We start from the raw sequence: 27,602 nt of genomic DNA on the forward strand, positions 1-27,602 counted from the left end.
GGGGGGAGGGGGACGGGGTGGGGGGTGAGGGGGGGCGGCTCACTCCAGGATCCATTTTTGGCGACTTCGCTTCTTTATATCCCCCCCTCCCCCTACGAGGGTCACTGCAAAATAAAAACGGGTGGCAATGCTGAGCTCGGGCGCCGGAGTCGCCTTGTGGATGGCCCTGGCCCTGGTCAAGGTGAGCAGCGAGGAGGGGGGCCAGGGAGACCCCCACGGTCCAAGATCATTTCATCTCCTCAGCGAGTCCATCCCAGAGCAGCTCACCTGCACTCCCCCCCCCCCCACCCCGGCTGCTCACCGCCTAGCCTCCCCTCTGCCCCCTGCACATCACTCCCCCCCCCCCCGTCGCCACCTTCATCCCCACCCCAGGGCAGGGGCCAGGTCTCCTTGACTCGCTTTGCAATTCTCCCCACCTGCTGTCTCTGCTCCCTCTCCAGAATGGGCGCGGGGAGCCGGTGAAATGCACCATCAACCTGACGGAGTGGAGGGTCTCCAGCCAGTCGGTCTATCTCGCATGGAGCAGTTTGGGGGAGCTGTGTAACTTCACCCTGACCTGCAGCGCTGACAACGCCTTGGACACAATTTGTCACCCCGTCCAGAAGGCTAACGCGTCCTACGAGTGTAGCTGCGATGGCTTGGAAGCAGGGACTCTGTATCAGCTCAGGATTTTCTCTCTCTCAGACACGGAAACGAGCAACATCTTCTTGCAAACAGGTATGGGCGACAGGTGCTGAAGTGCTGCAGATGTTTTTGGCGGTTTAGGGAAGGAGGTTTGGGGTGGCTCGTTTCTCCAGCCCCCCTGATTTCGAGGCTGATTTTCCTGACCTTGCTTTGATGATGGAAAATAGAAGGCAGATGATATCCCAAAGGATTGTTTCCAAAGGCACTTTAAATCTATACCGTTTGCAGCAGGTTGGATGTACAATTCCCATGCTTTAACTCCCTTCCAATTGCTGTCTAAATTCTGCGGAAAGGTAGCACTCCAGGCTTGAAAGGAGATTTTACTGTGAATAAAATCTCCGAGATCTGTTTAAATGGTTTATTTTGTACAAAAATTAGACCTCAAACCATTTCAATACAAAACAGGAGAGCTATTTAAAATAGCAGCATAAAACATGCGTTGTGCTCATCAAAGATGTTATAGATTCTAAGTTCATAGCATATTTGCTTGTATTTAAAACACAACTATCCATCATAAACTAACTGAACCTACTCCAGAATGACTGTTTTACTGTGCATAACTTTATTGGAAATGAGTTTGACCAGTTTCAGCCCATGAAAGCTGACAGATTCAAAGCTAATACCTTTTCCTAAAATAAAATTGCTTGTAATTACAGTTAAAATAAAAATGTATGTACATTTCCTACAAATACAAAGTTAATATTAATCATGGGAGTACATGGGAGGACCAGTTTTTCTCAGTAGGTTTATTGTATTGGAAACATAATTGGCTAGAAATATACTCAAATATTTTCTATCCTTATTCTGCAAATGCAATCGGTCATTGATTTCCTATGTACAAACAATTTATAGTTTTAAAACAAAGAACTGCACAGAACTATTGACTTCAGTGGAAGAAGGATTGGATCCTTTCTTACATATACTGGTGTTTTAACTTCATATATTTCTTTTTTGAAAAGCTGCTGAAATATAATATTTGACAACCTTCTGCTAGTTGCTAATACAGGACTCAGACCAGACTTCTTAAAAAAATGTAAAAAAGGCTCTATCATCTGATGCCTGCCTTTATCCTATCCTTAGCTATAGAGAGGCACTGCAATTTTTAAATATAGTCTTTGTTTATGTCCGAGATTGATAATAGTTGAATACTTAGACAGTTACAGAGGGTCACTTCTTATGTCACCATTACTGTGCATCTTCTCCAAAAAAATGTGTTAACTAATCTCAGTTAATTGGCAATCTATTAAACTCAAGGTAAAAAAGACTATTGTAGCCAAATCCAGTGTGATAGGCATAACATTCAACACCTGATAGAAATATTTTTTGTGTCACTTGGTAGAACTGAGTAATAGTTTCCACAGTAACAGTGATTTAAATCTGTATCATGCATTGCTCCAACTGTTTTTAATATTGATGAGTCAATTTAAAAATAAAAATAGCAAATCAACTGGTTATCTAAGTAGCAGGTATATATTGCAATCGTCGTTGAATGGTAAAGGTTTTTTAGATAGCCCTTGAATAGAAGGCGAGCAAAAGACAGCAATATAGACAGCAGATTATGTATTATGTAAGTGGAAAGTGTTTTGATTATGGTACATTTAATTTAGACAATGGTTTATATATATCATTTATGACAGATTTCCATCTTGCTAAACAGCCTTTGCAAGAATGTAAGAAGATGACAGAATGATTGAAACATATCTGTTTATAATATTTGTATTATCATGTGTCTGTTGGATGCAAAGTAACAAGACTGACAGAAGTTTACAGCTGAAATCTTGCAAATTAGTTTACCTTAATCTAGTTGAGGTTTGGATTGTAGAGAGGTTAGCAAGAAGGAGAGAGGTATTTTTTTATACATCTCCCTCAAAGAGATTGTGAAAATTGCCTATGGAAGCAGCTACTCAGATTGCTTTATTTGCATTATTTACTTTACAATATCACTCAGCACCTGAATGTTGTCAAGTCATTTACATAATTTGGATTATGTTTGGAAGCACACAATTATCTGCCAAATGTAACTATTTACAATGTTTTAATTAATTTCTTTGGATTTTTTTTAAGGTTTATACAAGGCAAACAGAATACATACAGAAAATTCAGTACATTTTAATATATAATAATGTAGTTTTTAAAGAGGCTTTCATTTCCACTAGGGGCAACAGTTTGTCCAGTTTTCTGGAAGACTTCCCCACTTTTTTCTCACTAACTTCTAGTGTCAGTAATTTTGTGAAATAAATTATTGAAACTGAATCTATAAAGGCATTCATTCTTGGAAACTAACCTATGAGTGTGTTTGTATGAGCAGTTCTTTTGGGCAGATCATACTGAAAGGCAAAACTCCCATTGACTTTAATAGGAGCAGAATCAGGCCCACTATGTGTTTAGATGTGTATAAAATCATCTGTGTTATATGTTACATAGACCACATACATAACTTCTTGTGAACATTCAGTCCAGTTAAAGCTTTTATAGGCTGGTTCTCATGCTGAGTTTACATTTTGCCATGAGGTTTTGCTTAATGCTGTACCTTAATGTCCAATGTTCACACTTAAGATATGAAGTGGTGGGGTAGTTAAAATAATGTTGCAGTTTAACTTTAACCCCTAAAATTAAAAAAGAATTTAATTCTATCTTTAACTTGTTCCATTCTGCTTTGGTATTTAAGGTGAGATCAGTGCATAGTACATACCATATGTGCTGCAATTCCTAAACAAAAGGTTTAAACTGACAAAAACCCTTAATTTGTGAGGGTTATTCAGACTCTTAAATTACTTCGATAGTGTAACTTAATACTTCAATGTATTAAAATAAAAACTTTATATGTTAAAAGGCAGGGCTTTTTTCTAAACAAGAAGAGTTTACCTAAATTGTCATTTAATTTGTCAATTAAAGACTATTAATTTATAGAACATTGATACAATGGTTCATTCAGGTGAAATCTGTCATAGTGATATTTACTGAAGAAATTTTAATCTGCAGATTATTAATAGAAAAAACAATATCTGAACCTCTAAAACTGGTCTTCACTCCCCAAATATGTGGCATAAATATTATATGTATATTGTTTTCATTTTGATAGGAGTGCTGTTTTTGGAGAGCAGAAAATGAGGGGGGAAATATTGTTAATTTTTCAGCACTGAGCTATAGATAAATTTTGCACTGTAAACCTAATTTTACAGAGGCGATTAGGCATCAAGTTTGTGCCTTTGGCATATTTGGCAGTTCTATAGTATTTAAAATATATATATTGATATTTTAAAATCTGTGATGACAAAATATGTGTTTAGGGGGCCTGTCTTGTAGTCCTTATTCACAGATTTTAATGAGAGTGTAAATAAGGACCACTGTATGAATAAAGGTTATGGCATTGGGTTGTATATATTTTCAGACAAAAACACTTAGGCCCTGATTCTTCATGTGCTCAACTTTTTACATCTGAGTAGTCCTGCTGAGGGATTTAAGGATCTCAATTAGAACATTAGGGCTAGATTCACAAAGTAACTGCATTGGTCTCTGCAGGCAAGTTAGGTGGAGAAATTCCTATCTTCCCCGGTTTGTGTGTTGCACTGGGGTTTAGATGTCTGGACACCTAAAGGGGAACAGCAGAAACGGTTCTGCACACTGGCAGAAACATAGGCACATATGAAACTTTTACTGCAAAAACATAGGTGTTGAGTGAGTTTAGGAACCTACAGAGTTCAGCAGTAGCTGAGTAGGGGTTTTGTGAATTCCATTGGGGCCTGATTCTAGGATTTAGGCACCTAGAGTGACAGTTAGGCATGTAAGTCCTTTTGTGAATCCAGCCCTTTTAAATCTTCTAAATTATGGTTAAATTTGTGGGAAAGTACATATTTTAAAATACAGACATCATTAATTGGTCTTTAGAATCTTGAAGATATCTTAGTGAAGCTTTTATTTGAGAATTTCCTTAGTTTTTGAGTAAATTATTTAAAAGTTGCTTTTGACTTTCATATTTTCATTCATAGAGACACTAGATTTAGCTATAATTAGATGAGGTTTAAATACATTATGCAACATGGTATTATCCTAAAATACTACACTAGTCATTTTTGCTACTGCCTTCACTCAGACTAGTTCCATTTGCAAATAAAGTCAGTCACCTGTGCTAGCAACTACTTTACAGCTAAGGATTTGAACTGAATGAGTTTAAAAGTTCTAGCACTCTAGTAATATACTAACAGAGTCCAGAAACTTTGCCAGACTACAACCCAATTTGGAGATAAAACTAAGCCCCCTTTCTTTTTCTGTAACGGGGCTTTATAAACTTCACAAATGTTGATGGACCCATCCTTGTAATTATATAAATTGTAAGATCTTTGGGACAAATTTTATTTACTGTATCTTTGTACAGCATTGAGCACAATGGGGCCCTGACATAATCAGTCCTCTAGGCATTACTATAATACAAATTTTAAATAATAATAATAATCCTCTCAAGACAGATGTATTCTTTATTCATAATCTATAGTGGGGTTGTGTGATATAAAGGTTTTATCATCATGAATTTGGGTTGCATTCCTCAGAAGAAGCAAAACATTATGCAGCTCATCCTAAAGAAATTGATAGTCTTGCCTGTTAAAGGACTATAGGATCAGGCCCATTAATGAATCTTCACTAAACCCCTGTGTGGTAGGTAAGGCCATAAAGAGTTGAGATTGGAATTTGAGAGTTCCCAGCTCTCAGTCCTGTGCTCACATCCTAGATTATAGCTTTCTCATGGATAATACATTATGTTTCCATGATTACAGTCCATCATGGCTTTGCAAATCTGCAGATGTAATCATAACTAGTCTGTTAATAAAATGTACACACCAGGGCTGTGCATGTACTGTAAGTATTCTTACTAAAATATTTCACAACTAAGATTTAAGAATTAAAACCCCAGATTTATTTATTTGTTTTTTTTATATATTCCAAGGCATTCGTTCATTATGAAGTAGTATAAAAATATCTTCATGAAAATATTTTATTTCTGTGATATATCAGGGTGGGACAGTTGCCAACAGAGAATTTTATAACAATGTAAATGGTTTTTTAAGTGTTTGTTTCCAGCCAGAGCTCTTTCAGCCCAGGCATTTCCCAATCTTATTGTTCCTTTGTTCTAACGGATGTACAAAGGACTGAGTGTTTTGTTTTCTGGGCCAGATAGATTAGATAAAGTCTGAATTTCTGAACTTCACCTTCTAAGCACGCAACTTTTTATTTTAAATACACCTTAGAAGTTAAATTCAACATCCAGCACAGTGTACATAATGCAGAAACTGCAGCATGTAAAATAATAATATGCTATTATCTTTTATATGGTTTGACGAGAGACATGATTACAGTGTTGCTTACTTTTGCAATACTAAAGAACAGTCAGCCTAATCCTAATTCTGTTGTTTCACCAAGAATGAAAAATCCTTCTCTTTATCACCTATAGTTCTTCTCCACTGATAGCCAGACTGAAGAATTTTCAGCATCTTACCTTACACCAATGGCTTTCCACCTTTCCAGACTACTGTACCTCTTTCAGGAGTCTGATTTGTCTTGTTTACCCCCAAGTTTTTCACTTAAAAACTACTTTTTTAGAAAATCAGACATAAAAATATAAAAGTGTCACAGCACACTATTACTGAAAAATTGCTTTCTGTCTCATTTTTACCATATAATTATAAAATAAATCTACTAGAATATAAATATTGTACTCACATTTAAGCGTATAGTATATAAAGCAGTATAAACAAGTGATAGTATGAAATTTTAATTTGTACTGACTTTGCTAGTGCTTTTTATGTTAACCTGTTGTAAAACTAGATAAATATCTAGATGAGTTGATGCACCCCATGGAAGACCTCTACGTATCCCCAGGGGTACATGTATCCCTGGTTGAGAATCACTGCCTTAGACAATGCTAGTATTTGTTTGACTCCTAAAGGTTGACCTGATTGGACCAATCACCTGGTACCCTGCACAGCTGGGATCTTTTTCTGGCTCTGCCGCACACTTTGTGTGTTATGCTGGGCAAGATGTGTGCACAAGGAGGCTGTATTAAGGCAGCATAGGCATCCTTCATTCAGTCACTTTCTAGCTTTTGAATGCTTAACTGTGCAACTTTAATATTTTTTGTACATAATAACATAACTGTGTTACCAAATACAAATTAGAGCTTCAGTGCATCAGTGTATAATAATTTTTTTTAGCTACAGGAAACAATAAAATAATCAGCAGTCTATAAATTTTGGCTTATATTTGCTATCATTTTTGGAACTTAAGCTTTCTCTCAAGCAGTTTTGCCCAAGATGACTAATTAATCAATTTGATATGTTCTCAAAGAATGGTCCTTTTTAAGTATATGTTCTAGAAGCTTATATACGGGTAGGGCTTTGGGGTATTTTTAAAGAAATAGGAAGATTAGTTGTATTTTCAGTGAATATGCTGTTTGGGAATGGAATAAAGAAGGATTTTTTCGAAAAAGATTTGCAGTGGAATGATGAAAAACTGGGAAATTGTTGAAGTTGATTGAGATAACCTGTAAAACTCTTTTAAAACCCAACTAAATTAATATTTTTTACTGTTATTTGTAATTACAGATCCCTTGCCACCTGCTAAATTTGAAATTAATAAGGAAAAAACTACACCCACAAGCTTGCAGGTCTGGTGGAGTCCATCCCCGGGAAAGGTGGACTGGTATGAGCTACATTTATCTGATCATAATAATAAAAAGATACAGAATGTCTCAGTACAAGGAGGTATTTCAAGAATGGAAGAGACATTTTCCAGTCTCACTCCTGGTAACAAATACAATGTTATCATCACTGCAGTTGCTGGAAATAAAAGCACCCCTGCAATTCACATCAGCGGATCTACTGGTGAGACCTGTTTTCCTGTAGTTCATCTCAATAAGGCCACTGAGCATTTTTACACACATTTTGAGGTTATGCATTTAAAAAAGGATATATATATATATATATATATATGCATTTCTCCTAGATAGCAAGATACAAATGTAATCGGTCTTCATTAATCTAACAAATTGTTCATGTTGGTTATAAATAGAAGTAAAGAATTTCTAACTAATTTTAAGAGACATTTTCTAAGTATAAAGGAATATTGTCAGGTGCAGTTTGGCCATTAATTTTGGTTTTGCTTTTGGCAAACCCTAAACACTCTCAAAATCTTTGCAAAGTTGAACAGTTTAATCTTGCTCAGATAGTGAAGAAAATCATTACCTGTAAAACATATGTTTTTTTTATTCCATCAGTGCCATCCCCTGTGCAAAACATTCAGATCAGCGTCAAGACAGACACTATCCACGTTTCATGGTTACCTGGCTCTGGGAATGTGGATCGATACAGGCTGGTATTACTGGATAAAGAAGGACCTGTTCGTGAGGTCAACCATGAGGAACGTTCACCCTCCTACACTTTTCTTGGACTTACACCAGGACACCTGTATAATCTCACTATCATAGCGGAAGCTGCAGGGCTGGAGAGCTACAACTTTAAACTGGTTAGGACAGGTATGATTTCACAAATAACTCACAGTAAAACAATGTAAGGCTGCAATACAGGGCATTTCAAAATAATAAACAGAATAGTTTGTTCTGGCCTAAACTGAACACTAAGGTTCGTAATTCTGCCCTCAATGTGCGACAGAGCTCCAGCTGACCTTAGTGAGTGTTCCATGCCTGAATCTAGGTAGCCTATAGCCCTGTTCTTTCATACCAGTGTATGGGGTTTAACTTCATGAGTTTCACTGACTTTAATGATGTGAGTTGCAGAGCTTGGGTGGTTTTCTGAAAAGTGAGAGGTAAATATTTCCATGATTTCTTCTCTCTGGGTTACAAATCCTGACTTTGAGCCTCCTCCCTGAATTCTCCTTTTGACTTCAGTGGGAATTACACACATGGCATGAGAGTAGGTTGTGACCCATAATTTAAATCTGCATGGAATAGCCTGGGACAAAACTTTCACTTCAGAAAAACTAAGGAGGAAAAGAGAGCCATCTTAACTTTTGATACATTTAAGTATAACCCTAGCTGCAAACAGAAGTAAAAGTTGTTGGTTCGCGGATCTTCTTGTGAAATGTCAAAATACAAGGAGCCAGATTTCAATCCCACCTAAACAAGTGTCAGTCAGGAATAGCTCCAGTGTTTATTGTGCTAACACCTCTCCGGCTATCAGTAGTCTTGAGCGGTGTGTCATTATCAGCCTTAATAACCAAAATGAACAATCAGTGAGACTAAGGTGACTCATATATTTGATCAGCTAGTGTTATAGTAAGCACTATTAGTAGAGACACTTATGGTATAAATAGTATTAAATATGGTTTTAAAAAATCAAACTACATGCTATGCTGCTGTAGTGGTTGGGGGGAGGGGAGGGTGGAGTTGTGTGTAGTGGAGGGGTTTTGTGGTCTGTGGGTGAAATATTTTTTTTTCTTTCTACTTATGTTTTTTAGCCCCGGCAGAAGTTTCAGATTTGATGGTGACTAGTGATGGCAGCTTGGATACATTAAAAGTTACATGGAAAAAACCTTCAGGAAACCTAGATTTCTACAATATCACTCTGTCTCATCTTGGATCCATTAAAGAAATCAAAACTTTACAGTCTCAGGTCACAGAGGCTCGGTTTGACAAGTTGACTCCAGGAAGTCTTTATCAGGTCACTGTCAGCACAATCAGTGGTGAATTATTCACTGATAAGAGGGCAAGTGGCAGGACAGGTAAGTCTTGTGCAACACTAAGAGCACTGTAATCAAAGCCATGTTGATCTATCCCATTGAATACATTGCCATGTAGAAGATCCTGTTGGAAGAGAAGAGGGTTTGGTTGCTAGGCAATATGAGGTTGCTGAGGTTTGGTTGTTGGGTTTAGCATGCAGAGGTGCTGGGTGGTGTTCGTGGCCTGTGATATACAGGAGGTCAGACTAGATTATCTAGTGGTCACTTCTGGCCTTAAACTCTATGATTCTGTGAGGTAAAAAACAGTTGGGCTGATCTTACAGTTATTCCTTGCTGGCCAGTTTGCTTACAGCAGCCTTGCACCAGTAGTCAAAGCTACAGTGCTGACCTGTCAGAAGGAAGCACTGCTATATGTACATGCTATATGCTGTACATAGAATTCGATAGTTGGTTGCGCCTGTAGCAAAACTGTTCAGCGCCTGTACATTCAATAGCTTCTGCCCAATTGTATTCTTTTGAACACAACCCAGAGGGGTATATAAAATGAGGAGGGGGCTACAGTAAATGGCAGTGTGCACATAAGATACTGTGAAATTATTTAAAACTATCAACAATGTGTAATAACATTGCCCCACTATGGTCATATATCTGAGGATAGAAAAACACTCACAAGTCAGACATATGCAAGTCTTCGGTCTCAATCTCAACAATTCTAGAGTTTGTTTATATATATTGGAACTGACTAATCAATGTGAAGATCCCAAGCATTTGATATGCTCTGGGGACAGGATGAACTGAAATTTGCTATTAAGCAAGATCCTGGCCCTAGGCATATCATTAAGTCTGAACCTTTTTGACTGCCCACAGCACTGACCAAGGCACATGGCGGTCTTGGTGATGTTGGGCCCTTTCTTTACTGTATTTTAGTAGTATAGTTATTTTTCATTAGGTCTCTCTTATCTGATTTCTCAAACTGAAAAGTCTGCCAAAGTTTCCCCCCGAGCTACACACATTCACTCTCCTATATTGTTACTAGAGTCCATCTGAGTTAAACGGTTACAAAAAACAGCAGGAAAAATAACTTAAAATGATGCAAGATACATTCTGAAGATGCATACATTTTTCTCTAACCTCTGATTTAAGGTTCAGCATTTCTGTGACGTCAGTAACTGACAGTGATAAACAATGAGTTCGTGGGAGAGAATAAATTTCTCTCTAAAATGAGTCTTACATACCTTGTCAGAAGGCACTTTGGCCCAGATTTTCAAAGGTATTTAGACATTGCTGGCTAAAATCTGGGCCTTGATGTTACTATAACTGATCAAAGCACTTCAGCAATGGCTGAGCTGTGAGCCTTTGTTTCACTGCTGTCCAGTTATGTCTCCCCAGAAAAAGCACAAAGTTACTCACCTGTTTCTGTATTTCAGTTCCCCAGAAAGTTTCAGAGCTGAAAGCTAGCAGTGGTGGTTGGCTGAAATCTCTGAGAGTGAGCTGGCTGCCCCCTTCTGGAGACTGGGAGAGATACTACATTGTGCTGTTCAACCTTTCCACTGTGCTGCTGAATGCCACACTAGAGAAAGACAGAAGGGAATATGTCATACAGGATAGAGGACTCATCCCAGGAAGACAATATGAGGTGGCAGTCATAGTGGAGAGTGGAGGCTTACAGAACACGGCTCGCTGCAAAGGCAGAACAGGTCAGCAATGTCATTATACTGTTAGCATGGAACTTCAAAACTTTCAAGTCGACTATTTCTGGTAGTTGGAAAAAAATTAAAATAAGGGGTGTGTATTATGCTGATTCAGTAGCAAAATGCTTTCACATGAACAACGTAGATAACTATTTTAACTGGAAACATTTGTGGTCATTTTCTTAATAACTGTAAATGAAAGCGCAAATACCGAAAGTATTATTATTTGTTTGTTTGCTCGCTTAATTTATTATCAGGCCAAATCCTGATTCCTCATTCAGATTTTACTCAGAAGTTCTGTCCCTCCAATGAGCTACAATTTACTATTTCTTCTCTTAAAAAAGAGATGGGACCAAATTCAGTGGTGATGTGAAAAGTGGTATAAGTTGCACATCAAATTTAAGGTGATCAGAAAAAAGAAGTAAGTGGTAAAGCAGAGTGATTTAAGCTGATTTTGCATTCAGTCAGGTCTGAGACACTAGCTCTGGATCTCATAAGTCTAAGGGCATATCAGGTTGAAGAGAGGAGTACATCCCATGTAAAGTACACTTATATTCATCCTTCAGTGGTGTAAATGATGAAAAGGTACCTAATTTTACTTAAGGATGTCTCATGGGTTTAAGTTAGGGTAGCCACTTCTCTGCCCTAATATCCACCTGCATCACAAAAGCTGTCATTTCTCTGATAAGTGGGTTAGGTACAGGAACAAAGGGCAGGTGGCTCACGATAAGAAAGCAGCTAAAGGCAATGAACAGCACTCCAGTGTTCAGCAGTCTAGCAGGTTGCATGAGAATCTGGTGAAAACAAAAAGCAGAACGCAGAAATAGCCTGGAAAATATCAGCCTCTGCATACCACTGATGGTAATAACAAAGATAGAAATTAGTTAGTGGCCCTCTTAGGAATCAAATGCATGCCCCTTGTATCAGAGACAGGTGCAGCATTATCCATCTGTCAGAACCAAGGCATGATACAAGGTTTCCAAGAGTTCAATGCTGCTTTTTTCAATTGATGCTCCTGGCGACACAGACAACGTTCCTTTAATGAGTGTGATACTGCAGTTCCTGTAGTGTGTGTCTGTGTGTGCAATGTGTGGGCTGGATTCCCTGTCAGCCTGACTAGCTAGCTAATACCACTGATTTGAACCAGAGCTGCATCAGCTGTAAGGATCCCACCTCCAGTTTATATGCTCCAGGAAGCATATACAATGGGTCAATTCTCAGTTACACCAGTGTAAATCCGGAGAAAGTACAATGACTTTTATGGAGTAACTCTGGAGTCACGCGGGAATAAGTCAAATCAGAATCTGGTTTCTGTGTCTTAACTGACACTCATTTCATATGTAATTTGTAGGATTTTCCTCTGTGCCTGAAAAATGAGTGTAATTTACACAGTGTGAGGAGCATAGCCGAGGGTGTAACAGGAAAAGCAATCAATAGGAGGGTGTAAAATAAGGCAGGGTGTGCCTGACTGAGTGCTTTTCCTGCTACACCCTCCTCTTTCATTTCTTGGTTGTATAAACTGCCCTCATTTTGCACAGCCACAGTATGCCAGATCAGTGCAGTGCATGTTATATTAATTTAGCACTCATCACCATTTTCTGACCAGTTTAACTCAGCAAGCCCAATTCTGATCTCACACCGATGTACATCCAGAGTAATTTAAGTCAAAGGAGTTCCGGTTCTGATTTCACTTTCTCTGGTGCAAAACTTGCAGTAACTCCTGAGAAGTCAATGGATTAACACTGAGAAATTCAGAGTAACAGTGACCAGGATCTGGGCCATAAGTTCAAATTCAGTTATGAATGCCCAGCACCTAGGGCCGCACAGAAGTTTTGGGGGACTTTGGGGCAAAATCTGGAGCTGAGCCCCCATCCTGCCAAGATAAATCACCACTAAGGGGAGGCTCCCAGGGAGGGGTGAGGGTTTGGAGAGTGACCCTGAACTGCGCTCACCGCACAGAGGTGGTTTGGCTCCTGTCCCAAGGACCTGGCATTGCAACCTCGCATGTGAGGTCGCAGTGTCACTCAGTTTTGGCCCAGCAGTTCTTCCATTGTGACAGAGGGGCTGCCGGGCCATATTTCAATGAATAGTATTGCAACCCTGCATGCTGGATTGCAATGCCACTCAGTTTGGGGGCCCTCTCAGACAGGGGACCCGGGGCAAATGTCTCCTTTTGGCCCACCACCCCAGGCTGCTCTGCCAGCACTCTCTTCCCCACACACATCAATTCACCAGTGCACAAATTCTGCCCTGATTTATACCACTGTAAATCTGGAGTCACTCCATTCACTTCAGTAGAATTACTCCAGCTGTACAGATGAGTAAATAGAATGTGGCCACAGACGTGTAACTTACATGATTTTGTCACATTTGCCCCATATCTGTTTTCCACTATAATTGATTTATGTCCCTGTTCATAGCCCCTGATTCAGCTGCTTAGCATTAAATGGGTGAGTAGCCTCATTGACTTAAATGGGGCTACTCACATGCTTAAAGTTACAGCTATGCTGAATCAAGGGCTATAATCATAATGTCTCACTAAAATCTGTTACCTTAACCCTCCAGTAAGAGATTTGCTGCTCTCAGACCATCACAGAGGTATTTTGTGAGATATGCTTGTCAGCCACAGGCAAAGCCATTCCCCATTGGTAATAAAATTTCTGTTACTCTCCTATTGCGGGTTTAGCTCCTGACAGCTGCTTGGTCAAGATGTGGCATGTGCATCCATTGCTAAGTCCCTTGCTTATTGCTATACTCATGTTCTTCCCTTAGCTCCACAGCCTGTTCTTCAGCTCCGGGTAAAGCACGCTAATGAATCTTCGCTTAGTGTCATGTGGGTGACCCCTGTTGCAGAATGGGACAGTTACGTGGTTTCACTGGGAGACAGGGATCTTACTGTCATAAACAAGGCTCTTGTGAAAGAAGCTAAAGAATACACTTTCAGTGATCTGGTACCCGGACGGAAATACACAGCTACGATCACCAGCATTAGTGGGGATTTAAGCAACTGGACTTCAGTAGAGGGAAGAACAGGTAACACACTATCAATCCACTTTGAATCCCAGCTCCTGTTAACCAGTAACAATGACTTGTAGCTTTCTTTGTACTGAATTATATTAAAGCCGCGTCCAGATGTCAAAATGGAGGTGACCTTCAAAACATATTTTGAATCCTGCTGCCTTTTTTATTCCAAAAAATCCATCTGTTCCTCCGGATGAGGGCTGCAGCACAAGCAAAATTTTCGATGGTTGGGTGGTGCTTTTGTAAAAACCACAAGGCACTCATTTTTTCTGTCTGTGTACAAGTTTAAATCACACCTATTTCTTTGCTATGCCCATCCGATGCATTTTTGTGAGCAACAAAGGCTTAAAATGGGCATTCCTTTAGGCATAGCACAGGAAAAAACATACTGTGAGAGCAGTTAGTCTAACTGTAGGCCCACAAGACTTGAGAATGTCCCTTTATAAAGCTTAATAAAGTTTTATCATTCTTTCCAAGGTGTAGAAGTTTTGACTTTAGCCTCCATTTATCTATTTTGTAATTTAAAAGGCTAAGATTTCATTTTCTTCTGCCTTAGGCCCCTTTTCCTTGAAAAAGATGGAGTGTCACACTGCACTAATGGTGAATCTGTGTTTGTGGGCAAATCAGGCAGGAGTAATACACATTAGGCATTAAACTATAAATTGTAATGAGCAAACCTCAAAAAGTTTGGAAGCAAAGTTTGAGCTCTGGCAAGCTGCTTAAGCTGGTCTGGTTGTATATTCTGTCTATCTCCATCACTGGCAATCACGTCATGCCATTGAAGCTTTTGGTGGCCATGTGACCATCGGTCATGTAGTGGCATTCTTTGGCACACGCACGTCGGAATTTTTGGTCATCCATTCTAATAATACCTCCATATCAAGAAAGCCACTGAAACTGCAGCAGTGCTGATGGAAAAGGTTGCTGGATTCGGCTTCAAATATCCTCGTTTCTGAACTTGTCCTGCCATTTGATATGAAGCAGCTGACAAAGAGAATGAGAATTGAAAATGTCAGTCTAGTGTTCTTCAGCCTTCCTTGGTGCCCACGTTTCGTGTCCATACAATAGAGTTGGTTTAACTGTGGTTCTATAGTTCGTCACAAGCCTGATGGGGCTGGTTCACACTGACCCCGCGATTCGGCAGCAGTCGACGGGAGTTACGCAAACTACACAGAATAGTTTGCGTAACTGACATTGACTGCTCAGCTTCCCTTCTGCGTGCTGTTCACACTGCGCTGAGCCTGTTCCCGTCGATGCAGCACTGCGCTACTTGAGGGGGTGGACTTACTCAGTCGACTTCCTAATCAATTGAGCGGATCTCACTGACCGCTCAATCGATCCTGAAAGATCGATCTGGCGGCGGCGATTTTGCCGCCATCAGTGTAAACGTAGCCTCAGATTCATGACATCCCCACAGAGGGCACTGAAGAGCCTGAAACATGGCAGCAGCTGCTGCTATACAGGCATCCACAACTTTTGAGCATCTTCCAGCACTCTCTCTGATGGCTACCCAAATATTTGACAGTTGCCACCTGCTCGATGTGCCATTTGGACAGGCTAACATTGAGCTGGTTGTAATCTGGAGTTGGAGGTTGCTTGATGGTCATCGCCAGAGACTTAGTTTTGTCTAGTATAATAATCAGACTGATGTGTGCTGCTTCTTGCATGACCAGACCGCCCACCAGCTGCAGCGATTCACCAAACTGAGCCAACACGGCAATGTTGTTAGTGTGGTCAAGGTCTCGAAGCAGAATGGTGTTCAGCTCAATGCCTCTGATAGCTAAGATAAAGTCAAGTTTATCCAGCAACCAATCAGTGCAGATGTGGAACAAGGATGGTGACAGAATCAGCCTTGCCAAACGCCCCTGGCGATAGGAAATCATGCCATGTGTCTGTCGCTGACACGAACACAGCTTTCTGTTCCATTGTAGAGCTCTCCTACCAATAACACCATCTTTCCAGGGAGGCTGAGTTGCCTCATCAGATCCCTCAAACTTGCCTGAGGCCCTGAATCAAAGGCCTGATGGAAGTCTACAAAAAGTGCTGCACACAGGTTGTTAAATTCAGCCATTTTCTCAAAAGCTGAAATGTCACTAGAAGAGCCTTTTGCACAAAAATCTGGCAGAGCCGTTGCAGAGCACAGATGGGCCTGAGAGACAAAGTTCAGATTCAAATCCAGACTTGCCCATAGTTCAAGCCTGTCTGGATTCAAGATTTTGGTTCAGACCAGTGTATAATCTGACCTAATCTAATCTGTTTTATCAATATGCCTAATGTCATCTAGTCATATTTATTATGAGCTGAACCATAGTAGTTAGGCTCTGAGGTAGATATAAAGCAAAATGTGTAGTTTGGATCTGAATTTTCCAAAGCTAAAGGTTTTAGGTTTTTAGATTATGGAAAATTGATTCTGACTGAACATTAATGTGAAAGTATTCAAAATGAGCACCTGTATTTCCTTACTTTAATCAAACTTTGTCAAACCTTAAAAAGGGATTAGATGAGTTTTGGTTAAAGTTTGGGCTAAATGTTCAGCTCCCTTTTTCTATTGTCTGGACAAGTTCACCCACCCCTATTTATATTAAAGGTAACATTTTGTTACCCCTCAGTCTATCATTAGATGTTAGAAAAGTCAGTGCTATGAAATTCTTCCAAAGTAAAAGAAATTCAAGTGAGACTAGAAGGATTACATGTTGCAGCAACTCAGAAAATTACAGTGGTGAAAGATGTTGCCTTAGCTAGGTCTTGTGCATCCATGTAATTGGTTTGCCACCGACTAGGAATGGGATGAATTTCAGTAGTCATCACAAACACAAATGACTTTTACATCATTTGTTTTTATATGAATGACATGTATAAAAAGAGGTCCCTTCCAGCCCTCCTCTCTTGAATCATTTTGGACTGACCGAGGAAAGCAACTTTAAAGCCTGGGAGACCTTTCTGTGTAGCACTTAAACCGGGAAGCCTTTATGGTTTCCCATAAACCACAACCCATCCGACAGGAAGCAAGTCTGGGAGTCCACAGTTAAGTTTATTTTTAGTCCAGTTGAGTCTGCTTTTTTGATGCACTTCCTCAGTGTGACTAAACTCTGTTTGTTTAGAAGATGTGTTTGTTTCAGTTTACTAATACCATGCCATTCTCCTATTATAGTGCCAGCTCAGGTGACTAGTCTGCATGTGACAAACCAGGGGGCAACCAACAGTTTGTTCACCAACTGGACGAGGGCACTGGGAGATGTAGAGTCGTACCAAGTGCTGCTAATTCACGAGAATGTTGTCATTAAAAATGAAAGTGTTTCCAGTGAGACCAACAGATACCACTTCCACTCTCTGAAAGCCGGAGGACTCTATTCAGTGGTTGTCACCACAGTTAGTGGAGGGATATCATCCAGACAGACAATTGCAGAAGGGAGAACAGGTAAGGAAGGGGAAGGAAATGCTCCACCATATCTGTGTAGACTCCTACAAACTGAACTCATTTGAAAGGATGGTCTCACAGTTAAGGCAATGGACTAAGGGCTTGTCTTCACTTACCTCTGAGATTCAGTGGCTGTTGACCGGAATTACACAAGCTATGCAAAAAACTTGCGTAACTCCCGTCGACTTCTCTGCTTCTCTTCTGCGCGCCATTTTCACTGCACTGCGCTGACGGGAACCTCATTCCCGTCGACGCAGCACTACGCTACTTGTGGAGGTGGTCTTAATATGTCGATTTCTGGATCAACTGCGTGGATCTTCACTGACTGCTCAGTCGATCCAGAGAAATCGATCTGATGGTGGCGAATTTGCCACCGTCAGTGAAGACATAGTCCAAGATTTGGAAGATATGGGTTCTATGCTGGGCTTTGCCACCAGCTTCCCATGTGTGGCCTTGCACAGGTCATGCCTCCATTCCCTAACCTCACAGGGTTGTTGTGAGGAAAAACTACTGTTTGTTGGTCATTAGATCCTCCAGTGATGGAAGCCATAGAATTCTGAACCTTACGTGAGCAATAAAGAGCAGCAACTGTCTCTCGAATTGAGCTATGTGGAAAAAATTGCCCCGTTGGTATAAGTTCATCTTTTTGTGAATTTGGCAAAACCCAAACATTCTATGATTTGACACAAATTTTTTTAATTAAAATAACTAGTGATATTTTCAGGTAAAATCTTGAAAAAACTAACAAGTGAGAAGACAGCACTGAATAATTGGGAAGCTGAAAAAGTTTCTTAAAGAGTCTTAATTATAGTGACCATGACTGAAAATGGGTCAGATCCTCCCCTGGTGTAAATCAGCTTAACTACAATGGACTTCAGTGGAGTTATGCCAATTTATGCCAGAAAGGATCTGGCATAATAATGTTACTTTACTCCAGAATACTCCTGATCATTACCTAAAATATCACCAGTTCTCGGAGGGTCAGACCTTGCATCGCTGAAAAGAAATAGATCAATTTTGTACCTACTTTTGGCCACTAGGTGGCAGAAAACTCTCGATAATTAGAAATAAATCTCTGCATTGGCCTCAAAATGATAGAGGGATCAGTGGTGATGAATAGCACTTTGGGAGGATAACTAGTATCCTAGGATATTAGAAGTGCCATCAGACTTTTGATCTCGCCATCTCAGACAATAACTTCACTCTGCTCAGAAACTCAAGAATTTGCTACTCACTTGGAGCGCAAGACTTTCTAATGCTAAATAATACTTCTAGCCTTTTTTTTGTTTTGTTTTGCATGGTCACATTCCATGCATTCCTGCTGCCCTTAACAATAGGAATAAGCTATTTAAAACTCCTCTCCTGCTTTTTCCTTTTGTTGCACAGTTCCTTCCAGTGTGAGCGGAGTAACGGTGAATAATTCGGGTCGGAGCGACTACCTCAGTGTTTCCTGGCTGCCAGCTCCCGGAGATGTGGATAGTTATTTGGTAACGCTCTCTCACGACAGCCAGACTGTTCAGACTCTAACCATTTCCAAAGCCCTCAGTGAATGTTCTTTCAGCAGCCTCGTTCCCGGCAGGCTCTACAATGTGATGATAACCACAAAGAGTGGGAAGTATGAAAATCATTCCTTCAGCCAGGAACGAACAGGTAAAGGGGACAGAAAGAAAGGGGCTCTGTGTGAATTCAGTCACACACCCCTCCCATGTTCAGTCCTTTGAAATGATCTGTGCTAGCAAGTAATGGCTAACCAAAACAGGAGCTGGATCAGAAGGTCAAGTCGTAAAACTACAATGCTTAAGATTTAGGGCCTGTTTTTCACACTGGCAATGTAAAGTGGCCTTAGCATAAATGAGAATCAGACCCCCGGGTCTCGCTCACATTGCAGTGAATGACAAAACCTTCAATGCAAAGAGGATCTGGCCCAAAGCCTCACTATATCATAAGAAAAAGGAGGACTGAGAATAAAAAATGTGAGTGCATAGGAAGGCCATCCTTAACTAGAATAATTTGTGCTCAGCAGCAGAGCAGTAATTTTCACCCCAAAATATGTGAAAGGATAAGGAGCTTTCACTTTTGTGAAAAGGGCGAAATCTAGTAGAAATTTGGCAGCCTTCATGGTGAGCTGAGATCAAATGACAGTTTTGACTCAGTTTTGATGCTGTAAATTGGCTCTTCTGTTGTTCCCCAGACCCTGTAAATTGGCCTTCATATACTATCCTGTGCGGTAGTAGTCCAAAAAGGCAAACAAAATGTTGAGATGCATGAATGGAAAGTGATACTGGAAATGGTATAATGCTATCATATAAAGGAGCCCCTGTCTTTATTTCTGGCCATACTATCTCAAAAAGGATATCATAGGAATAGGGGGGAGCCAGAGATGGGTGACAAAAATGATCTGAGGTATAGAAAAACTTCCATATGAAGAGAAATTTAAAATATGAGGACTGTTTATCGAGAGACGAGAAGAATAAGAGGGGACGTGATAGCGAGATACAGAATAACACCTTTTCTCTTAATAGAACAAGAAGGGGACAATCAGTGAAATTGAAAGGTAGCAAATTTAGAGCTAATAAAAGGAAATACTCTTTCATACATTGCAGGGTTAGCCCGTGAGACTCATTGCCATACGGTAGCATTAAAGCAAACAGTTTAGCAGGATTCAAAAAAGGATTGGACTCACATGTGGATAACAAGAACAGCCAGAGTTATGTTAGCAAGAATTAAAAACAAAAACATACACATTATTGAAAGAAATCAGCCCTCATGTTTCCCAGCATAAGCCAAGCCCTAACTAATGGGATTTAGGAAGAAATGTTCCCAATGGGCATGCTATTCAATATGTGCCTGTTGCAGGGGCTTTTGCACCTATCTCTGAAGTATCTGATTCTTGACCTCTGATCTAATCCAGTATGGCAATGCCTGTGCTCCATTACCTTTCTCAGGATATTCTATGTTACACATATATTGTTTCCAAATCCCTAATTCTTTGCCTGTGTTCTTTTTTTTCAGTTCCTTCAAGTGTTCAGGGACTTACTATCAGCAATTCAGCCAGAAGTGACTATTTAAAGGTGTCCTGGTTGCATGCCACTGGAGATTTTGATAATTATGAAGTGATCATCAAGAACAACAATGACTTCAACCAAACAAAAGAGGTCCCTAAGGATGAAAATGAATGTGTGTTCACTAAACTGGTCCCGGGGAGGCAGTACAGCATCACTGTTAGCACACAGAGTGGAAAATATGAGACTAGTGAAAGGGTCAATGGCAGAACAAGTGAGTAAATACCCTGGAGAACATCCTGAAAGAGTTCTGAATGGAGTGAGGGCATTTTTATTTACAATGCACGGGTAAAAATGTAATATTGTTTTACCATTTGATGCTGATAGCTTTGCTCTTCACATGGGTGTCGCTCTGAAGATCAAAGGAGGCAACTTAAACAGAGGCTGTTTAAGTCAAAGACATGTAGAAAATAAAAAAGGAAAACCATATGTCTGTATAAACTCAGAGATAAAATATAGCATAATTAAAATCAAAGTTGTACAGTTTTGCCATGTCAACCGGTTATTTATGTTTGAAAAGCAATGACAGCACATATAGAATCTCTCTCTTTTAAAAGGCTTTTTGTGTGACAGACTGGAGGTGCAGAAAGAGAGTTCTCCATGATAACATTCATTGATTTGTTAATTTATTTTTTGTATTGTGGTAGCTGCTAGAAGCCCTAGTCAGGGACCAGGGCCCCATTGTGCTAGGCTCTGTACAAACACAGAACAAAAAGATGGTTCCTGCCCCGAAGGCTTTCAATCTAAGTACAGTCCACTAGTTTGAATAACATTTTTCATCCTCAGGTTTACAGAGTTATTTCAAGCCATGTACCTTTGTAACGGTCAGAATAATGATGATCTGAGGTGTTTATCTGCTATTCTTTTCTATTGCCTTTTCAGTGCCGGAGTCAGTGAAGGAATTGACTCTTAGTAACAGAAGCACTGAAGACCTGCAAGTTACCTGGTCAAAGGCTGAGGGGGATGTTGATCAGTATGAGATTCAGCTGCTTTTCAATGATATGAAGGTCTTTCCACCCATTTTCCTTGGAAACACCATTGAGGAGTATCGGTTCACGGCTTTAACCCCAGGGCGCCTGTACAAAATTCTTGTCTTGACAATCAGTGGAGACACACAACGTGCCACTTTCATAGAAGGATTGACAGGTAAGTGACAACAGCGCTTAAAACATGATTTGGGGCATTTTCATTCCATAGATCAAAGACCTGGGAGTTCCGAAAATCCAGTCTGCCTCACAATCTGACTTGAGCTCCTTATTCTACAATGAACCCAACTTCAGTGCTGTCAGAAAAATGCAAGATCTCATTGAAAGCCACATCAATACTTCAGCTAACCTGAGTTTCCCTTAATAAACAAATGTCACAATCATCCACTAGAATATAGGTGTTGGATGGTAGTGTGATTTCTTGGAGAGGAAGGCATTGGCAGTGAAGACTCCAGGTTTCTTTTATGCCCTGCTCTGTCACTGGTTTGCTTTGTGATCTTGGTGAAATCACTTAACTTCTTAGTTAGCTCCTCAATTTACCCATCTGTAAAATGAGTATATTATTGCGTAACTACAGACAGAGATTTTTTTAAATTTAATGCATTAAATCTGTAAAGAATTTTGAGATTCTCAGTGTAATATGGTGTAATATTATCTGCAGAATATAAAGATATCTAGACAAAGCAGGTACTTCAAACAGTATTATTTCATTTTCTTTATCATTGTCCCTGGAAAGATACAGCATTCCTTTTCTGAATAAAGAGAAAGAGAGAGGTATAGTGTTGTATATTGCTAGGACACAATCCTGCAAACACTTACACACATCTGCAGCTTCGTTCACACAAGTAGCGGGATTACTCATAGGAGTAAAGTTACATATACATGTAAGTCAGTGGTGGCAGATGACAGAACAAGGAGCAATGGTTTCCAGTTGCAGTGGGGGAGTCTAGGTTGGATATTAGGGTAAAAAAATTCTCTAGAAGGGTGGTGAAGCACTAGGAAGTACCTAGAGAGGTGGTGGAATCTCCATCCTCAGAGGTTTTTAAGGTGCAGCTTGACAAAGCCCTGGCTAGGGTGATTTAGCTGGAGTTGGTCCGGCTTTGAGCAGGGGGTTGGACTAGATGACCTCCTGAGGTCCCTTCCAACCCTAATCTTCTATGATTCTGAGTATTTGCGAAATTAGGCCCCTCAGCATTACAAGAAATAGTCTCTTTTCCCTTTGTACTCATTCTGGATGTAGACTTCAGAATTCCATTTACTGAAGCTATAAAAATACCAGTAATTGAGATGTTTGGATGGAGTGGAAATTTCTGAGCCAGGGTTTCGGTCTTTCTGTTTTTTCCCCAGCTCCAAGTGCTGTCAAAAACATTCACGTTTCACCCAATGGGATGACTAACAGCCTGAAAGTGAACTGGACTCCTGGAGGTGGGGATGTTGATTCCTACACAGTGACACTATTCCATCAAAACCGTCAGCTTGATTCCCAGACCGTCTCCAAGCATGTCTACGAGCATACATTCAACAAGTTAGAAGCAGGGGAGCAGTACCGGGTCGTGGTACAGTCTAACAGCGGCACCCTGAGCAACAGTTTAACAGCTCTTGGACGAACAAGTACGTTTCTTCATGGAAAAAGGGCAAAAACCATCAGGCTTGCCCATCCGACGAGTACTGTCTTATAAAAGCATTATATTATTTGTTTATGTAGTGTCCCAAGGGGTCTGGGGAGATGCAGTTGTGTAAGGTGAGGGATCTCTATTGCAAAGAGTTTGAAGGTTTGATCCTGTAAACCTACAGGGGAGTAATTTTACTTATGTGCACAGTCACATTTGTGTCAATGGGACTTCCCATGTGAGCAACTTCACTTGGGTAAATGTTTGTGAGATTAGGCCCTCCAATCCAAATAGTCCCATGGGATCTGCCAATGCAGCCCCTTATGCCTGCCTGGGATCCCAGAGAAGGCAGCAGGACTCCACTCTGATGTAAGATGTGTGCTAGCAGAGCCTATTTCATTGCATGTTTTCTGTCACCTCGCACTTGCCTGGCTTGCCTGTTACTTTGACAGTTTTGTTGTTTCTTTGGTTTTTAATCCTTGTTTATATTTCTTTGAAAACTGTGATTATTATTCAGCTATTCCCCCACCACCACCCGCTTTTTAGTATAAAATCTGAATACATTCTCACTCTTCCTGCTCATTCGATTTTTTTTTTTTAAATAAACCTCCCCTCACCATTCCTTTCTCTGCTATGAGTCTCTGGAAACCACCTCTCCTACACCTCTTCTTATCCACTCCTTCCCCTTCTCCATCCCCACATTGGCCTTGGAGTGCTTTAGCTACATTACACACTGGAGGAAAAAGTAATGTAACCTGAGGCCAAGGGATGGGTTATAGGCTAGACTAGTCTCAGCCATGTACAATGTCTGCTATAATAAAAGGGTAAGAATATGATATCAGAGAGTAGGGAGCCTAGTCAGTACCTTGGGCCCAGATTTCATATTATCTTATATTATTTCTTATATGCGACTATATAAACAAGCAAGCACATTCTGGTAGAGTAACATTGAATAACCATGAGCTAGAGTCTGCTTTGTGAATTTATGCTCCTGAAACAGAGAAGGAGGGAGAGGTGAGGTCTTCAGGGAGTTGATTACAGTTCTCTAATTCATCCCCAAGGGTCTGTCTGCCAGCTGATGGCAGCTGGAGTATGGCACACCCCTGCACTTCCCTTCCACCCTCCAACTGCCTGGAGCTGTGGGAAGATATCGGAGAACTGGCACTCTGCCTGCTGGGTTCTCTCCCATGCTGGGGAAATTCAAAGTTGGGGAGACGCAGATTATTTCCATTCTCTTTGCACTGCTGGAGGGAAAAAAATCGGGCAGAGAAACTTCCCCCTTGCATTCCAACTTTAAATCAATCTCTCCTGGTTTCAAGGGGAGAGAAGGAGAGAAGAGAGAGAAGGCTACATCGTATTTTACAAAGCTATAAAACTGTATCATTTAATGGGCTAGCCAGCCTTCCATCACTGCCTTCCATGCTGTTTTCGCTCCCCAAACGTATTTATTTTATTTTTTAAATTAATGTATGTAATTTTATATAGTGCAGACATAATAAATAGGGATGTACACAATAGGCGACCTTTCAAATGATGAGTGCCAGAGAAGTAGCCGTGTTAGTCTGTTTTTAGCAAAACAGTGAGAGTTCTGTGGCACCTTAAAGACTAATGAATTTATTTGGGCATAAACTTTCGTGGGCAGAAACCCGATGCATGCATCCAACGAAGTGGGTTTCTGCCCACAAAAGCTTATGCCCAAATAAATTTGTTAGTCTTTCAGGTGCCACAGAACTCCTGCTGTTTTTCAAATGATGTTGGAGTGTTTTACACAAGATACGAAAAGGAGATGTGCAGCCAAAATGTCCAGAAATCAGCACCACAACTGCTCACATTCCATCGAGTCTCCTGTATTCTGTCCTTCCAGTTTCTATGTTGCTAGAATTTCAAAAAAGGCCTGTACCTCCTATGGAACAATGGATCCCTGTCAATTTGCCAGCTGCCATGTTAGCTCAGTTTAGCCAGTTTTATGAAACAGAGTTTCATAGAAATGACTTCAATTCACCACTATGGGTAGACCAAAACATCTGTGTCTTTAAAAATCATTTTAATCAAATCTGGTACTACAGATTCTAAAGTGCCTTAACCATAATCATATAGGTATTGCATGGTACTTGGTGCAGAGTTATGGTGGTTTGGGTGCCCTAATGACGCATTTCCATACATTAACATTCATACTTTTTTTTTTAAGTTTAACCTTTACTTTGAATTTCCAGGATATATAATGCTTGGTTTGGGGATAATTACAAGATCCCTGTAATACATTTTACCCTAAATTACTGATGGGTTTTCTTAATCTTAACCCCATCTGAAAGTAGTTTTTGTGTAGGAATTATAGTGTGTGTGCGTGTGTTTGCGTGTGTGTGTGCGCATACACATACATACACTACATGCATATGTATGTGCAGACATACATAAATGTATACATTTTTCACAGTTAATTATGCTAATCCACAAAAACATATTAAGTGATACAAAGTTAACCTCACATTCTCTTTCATTTTTGCTCCCAGTTCCTGCCTCCGTCCAGGGATTATTTGCAAATCATGCCTACAGCAGTCATTCCTTGTTGGTGACCTGGCAAAGTGCTGCTGGTGTGGCTGAAAGATATGACATCTTGCTCTTGACTGAGCAAGGTATCCTTCTGAGCAACAAGTCGGAGCCAGCCACTGCTAAACAGCACAAATTTGAAGATCTGGTACCAGGCAAGAAGTATAAAGTGCAAATGTTGACAGTCAGCGGCGGCCTCTTCAGTAGACGAGCAGAAACCGAAGGCCGGACAGGTAGTTAGACCATTTCAGCCTTATTGGCAATATGTGCAGTAAGATATGGTCTGAATATAATGATTCATCCAAAAAGCTCCAGTAGGAATCAGTCTTCTGGTATCAATGCATCATTTTTCTGACAGATGTTTAATGTCAAAATTTGAAAATTGCTTACAAAATAGTGAGGATTTTCCAGGTCGGAGTGCATTGTATATCGAAGAAGAGAGTTGAGGAGTGTTGCTATAATTAAGGATCTCTCAGAGTGTCCATTATATAGCCATGTTAACGCTTTCTGTTATCTAGCCTTAAATTTACTTGGCTTATAGGATCTTAGTCCCAGGTTGAATACAAATATACTGCAGGTGTCTTCGAACTTTACTCAGGCAAAACTTCATATTGATGTTAAAGGGAAGTTTTGCGTGAGTCTAGACTGGAGGAATGAGCCCATCGGGTAATATACATATTACACACATGTTGCTCCTTGGTATCTATCACTTACAAAAGGTTTCATCTTGCTTCTGAATTTCCTTGTTGTGGGTTTACATTATATGAATGTAGTTCTCAGTGGCTTAATAGGAACTTCTTCTAGTAAAAAGTAGTCATTTCACTGAGATTTAGCTTAGTGATTAGAAACTCTGACATTTTCTCCTGTATTTCTCCCTGTTTCCAGTCCCAGCAGCTGTCACAAATCTGAAGATCACAGAAAACACCCATGGACGCCTATCATTCAGCTGGACCGCCTCCCAAGGGGAATTGGACTCTTATAATATCTTTCTCTACAATCCAGACAAATCCCTCCAGGACAGAATTTCAGGGGACCAGAGCCTCCAGCACTGTTCTTTCCAGAACTTGCGGCAAGGCAGGATGTATAAAATGGTGATTGTTACCCACAGTGGAGAGCTCACAAATGAGTCATCCTTATTTGGAAGAACAGGTAGGAGCATCTGGCAGGATAATCCAGCCCCAGTGAGATCTAAGGACATCAGTGAGCTAATCTAATAGCCAAAAACTGGTACTAGACTACAGTAAAGCTGCTAAAAGTATCCAAACTGTCTTTTTACATCAAAGGCGTTATCTAAAAAGAAGATAAAATCTAAATTATGTGAAAACTGTTTTCAGATAAGAAATGAATAAGTATTGTCCTAATTTATTATCTGCAGCCCCTCCGTGGTACCGAGGTGTCTTAAACGAGGCAGGAGCCCCATTGCACTATCTAGGAATATTATCTAGACATGAAATAAAAAGACAACCCCCTGCTCCAAAGAGTTTACAACACTGCTTTATGATAAGATGCAACAAATGGGCAAAACAAATGGGGTAGAGGGAAGACAATGTACCTAACAGTGAAATAAACAAGTTTTTCACAGTCGCACTACTTGCAGCTTGGCACTTGTCTAGCCATTGCCAAGTGGCAGGGTGCTGTAGGAATTTGTAAGAACTATGTTGCTTCCCCAAAACTTTCTCTAATCTTCCGCTACCACACACACACATACCAAAATTCCTGAAATTTGTTTCTGTGTTTTTGGCCAGCTATGCTATGCATCTGGATCTTTCTTCTTCAAGTACTTGCTCATGTCCATTCCATGTCAGATGTGTGTACGCCATGTGCACTGTCGCCAAAGATTTTTCCCCTAGTGGTATCCTTAGGGCCATCTCTGGTGCCTTCTGTAGCCATGCACA

General features: G+C 40.3%; 1 protein-coding gene across 4 annotated transcripts in view; it reads left to right on the plus strand.

The window, feature by feature from the left end:
- PTPRB (protein tyrosine phosphatase receptor type B) overlaps positions 1-27,602 on the plus strand; it is a 78,771-nt gene that overhangs the window by 19,547 nt on the left and 31,622 nt on the right. For all 4 annotated transcript variants that reach the window (XR_010922834.1, XR_010922835.1, XM_067564029.1 and 1 more), the window contains exons 3-15: positions 441-717; positions 7,281-7,559; positions 7,952-8,209; positions 9,151-9,414; positions 10,800-11,069; positions 13,836-14,096; positions 17,236-17,502; positions 18,889-19,152; positions 20,515-20,778; positions 21,447-21,710; positions 22,898-23,161; positions 25,671-25,940; positions 26,593-26,856. Coding sequence is in view for 2 of the 4 variants with exons in the window: in XM_067564029.1 (XP_067420130.1) it covers positions 441-717; positions 7,281-7,559; positions 7,952-8,209; positions 9,151-9,414; positions 10,800-11,069; positions 13,836-14,096; positions 17,236-17,502; positions 18,889-19,152; positions 20,515-20,778; positions 21,447-21,710; positions 22,898-23,161; positions 25,671-25,940; positions 26,593-26,856 (3,466 nt within the window). In the remaining 2 variants the exon portion in view is untranslated. The remainder of the gene's footprint in view (positions 1-440; positions 718-7,280; positions 7,560-7,951; positions 8,210-9,150; positions 9,415-10,799; positions 11,070-13,835; positions 14,097-17,235; positions 17,503-18,888; positions 19,153-20,514; positions 20,779-21,446; positions 21,711-22,897; positions 23,162-25,670; positions 25,941-26,592; positions 26,857-27,602) is intronic.

Source organism: Emydura macquarii, unplaced genomic scaffold (genome assembly GCF_026122565.2).
Source record: "Emydura macquarii macquarii isolate MOO-44397 ecotype Brisbane River unplaced genomic scaffold, CSIRO-AGI_Emac_v2 contig_2636, whole genome shotgun sequence".
NCBI classification, from domain to species: Eukaryota; Metazoa; Chordata; order Testudines; family Chelidae; genus Emydura; species Emydura macquarii.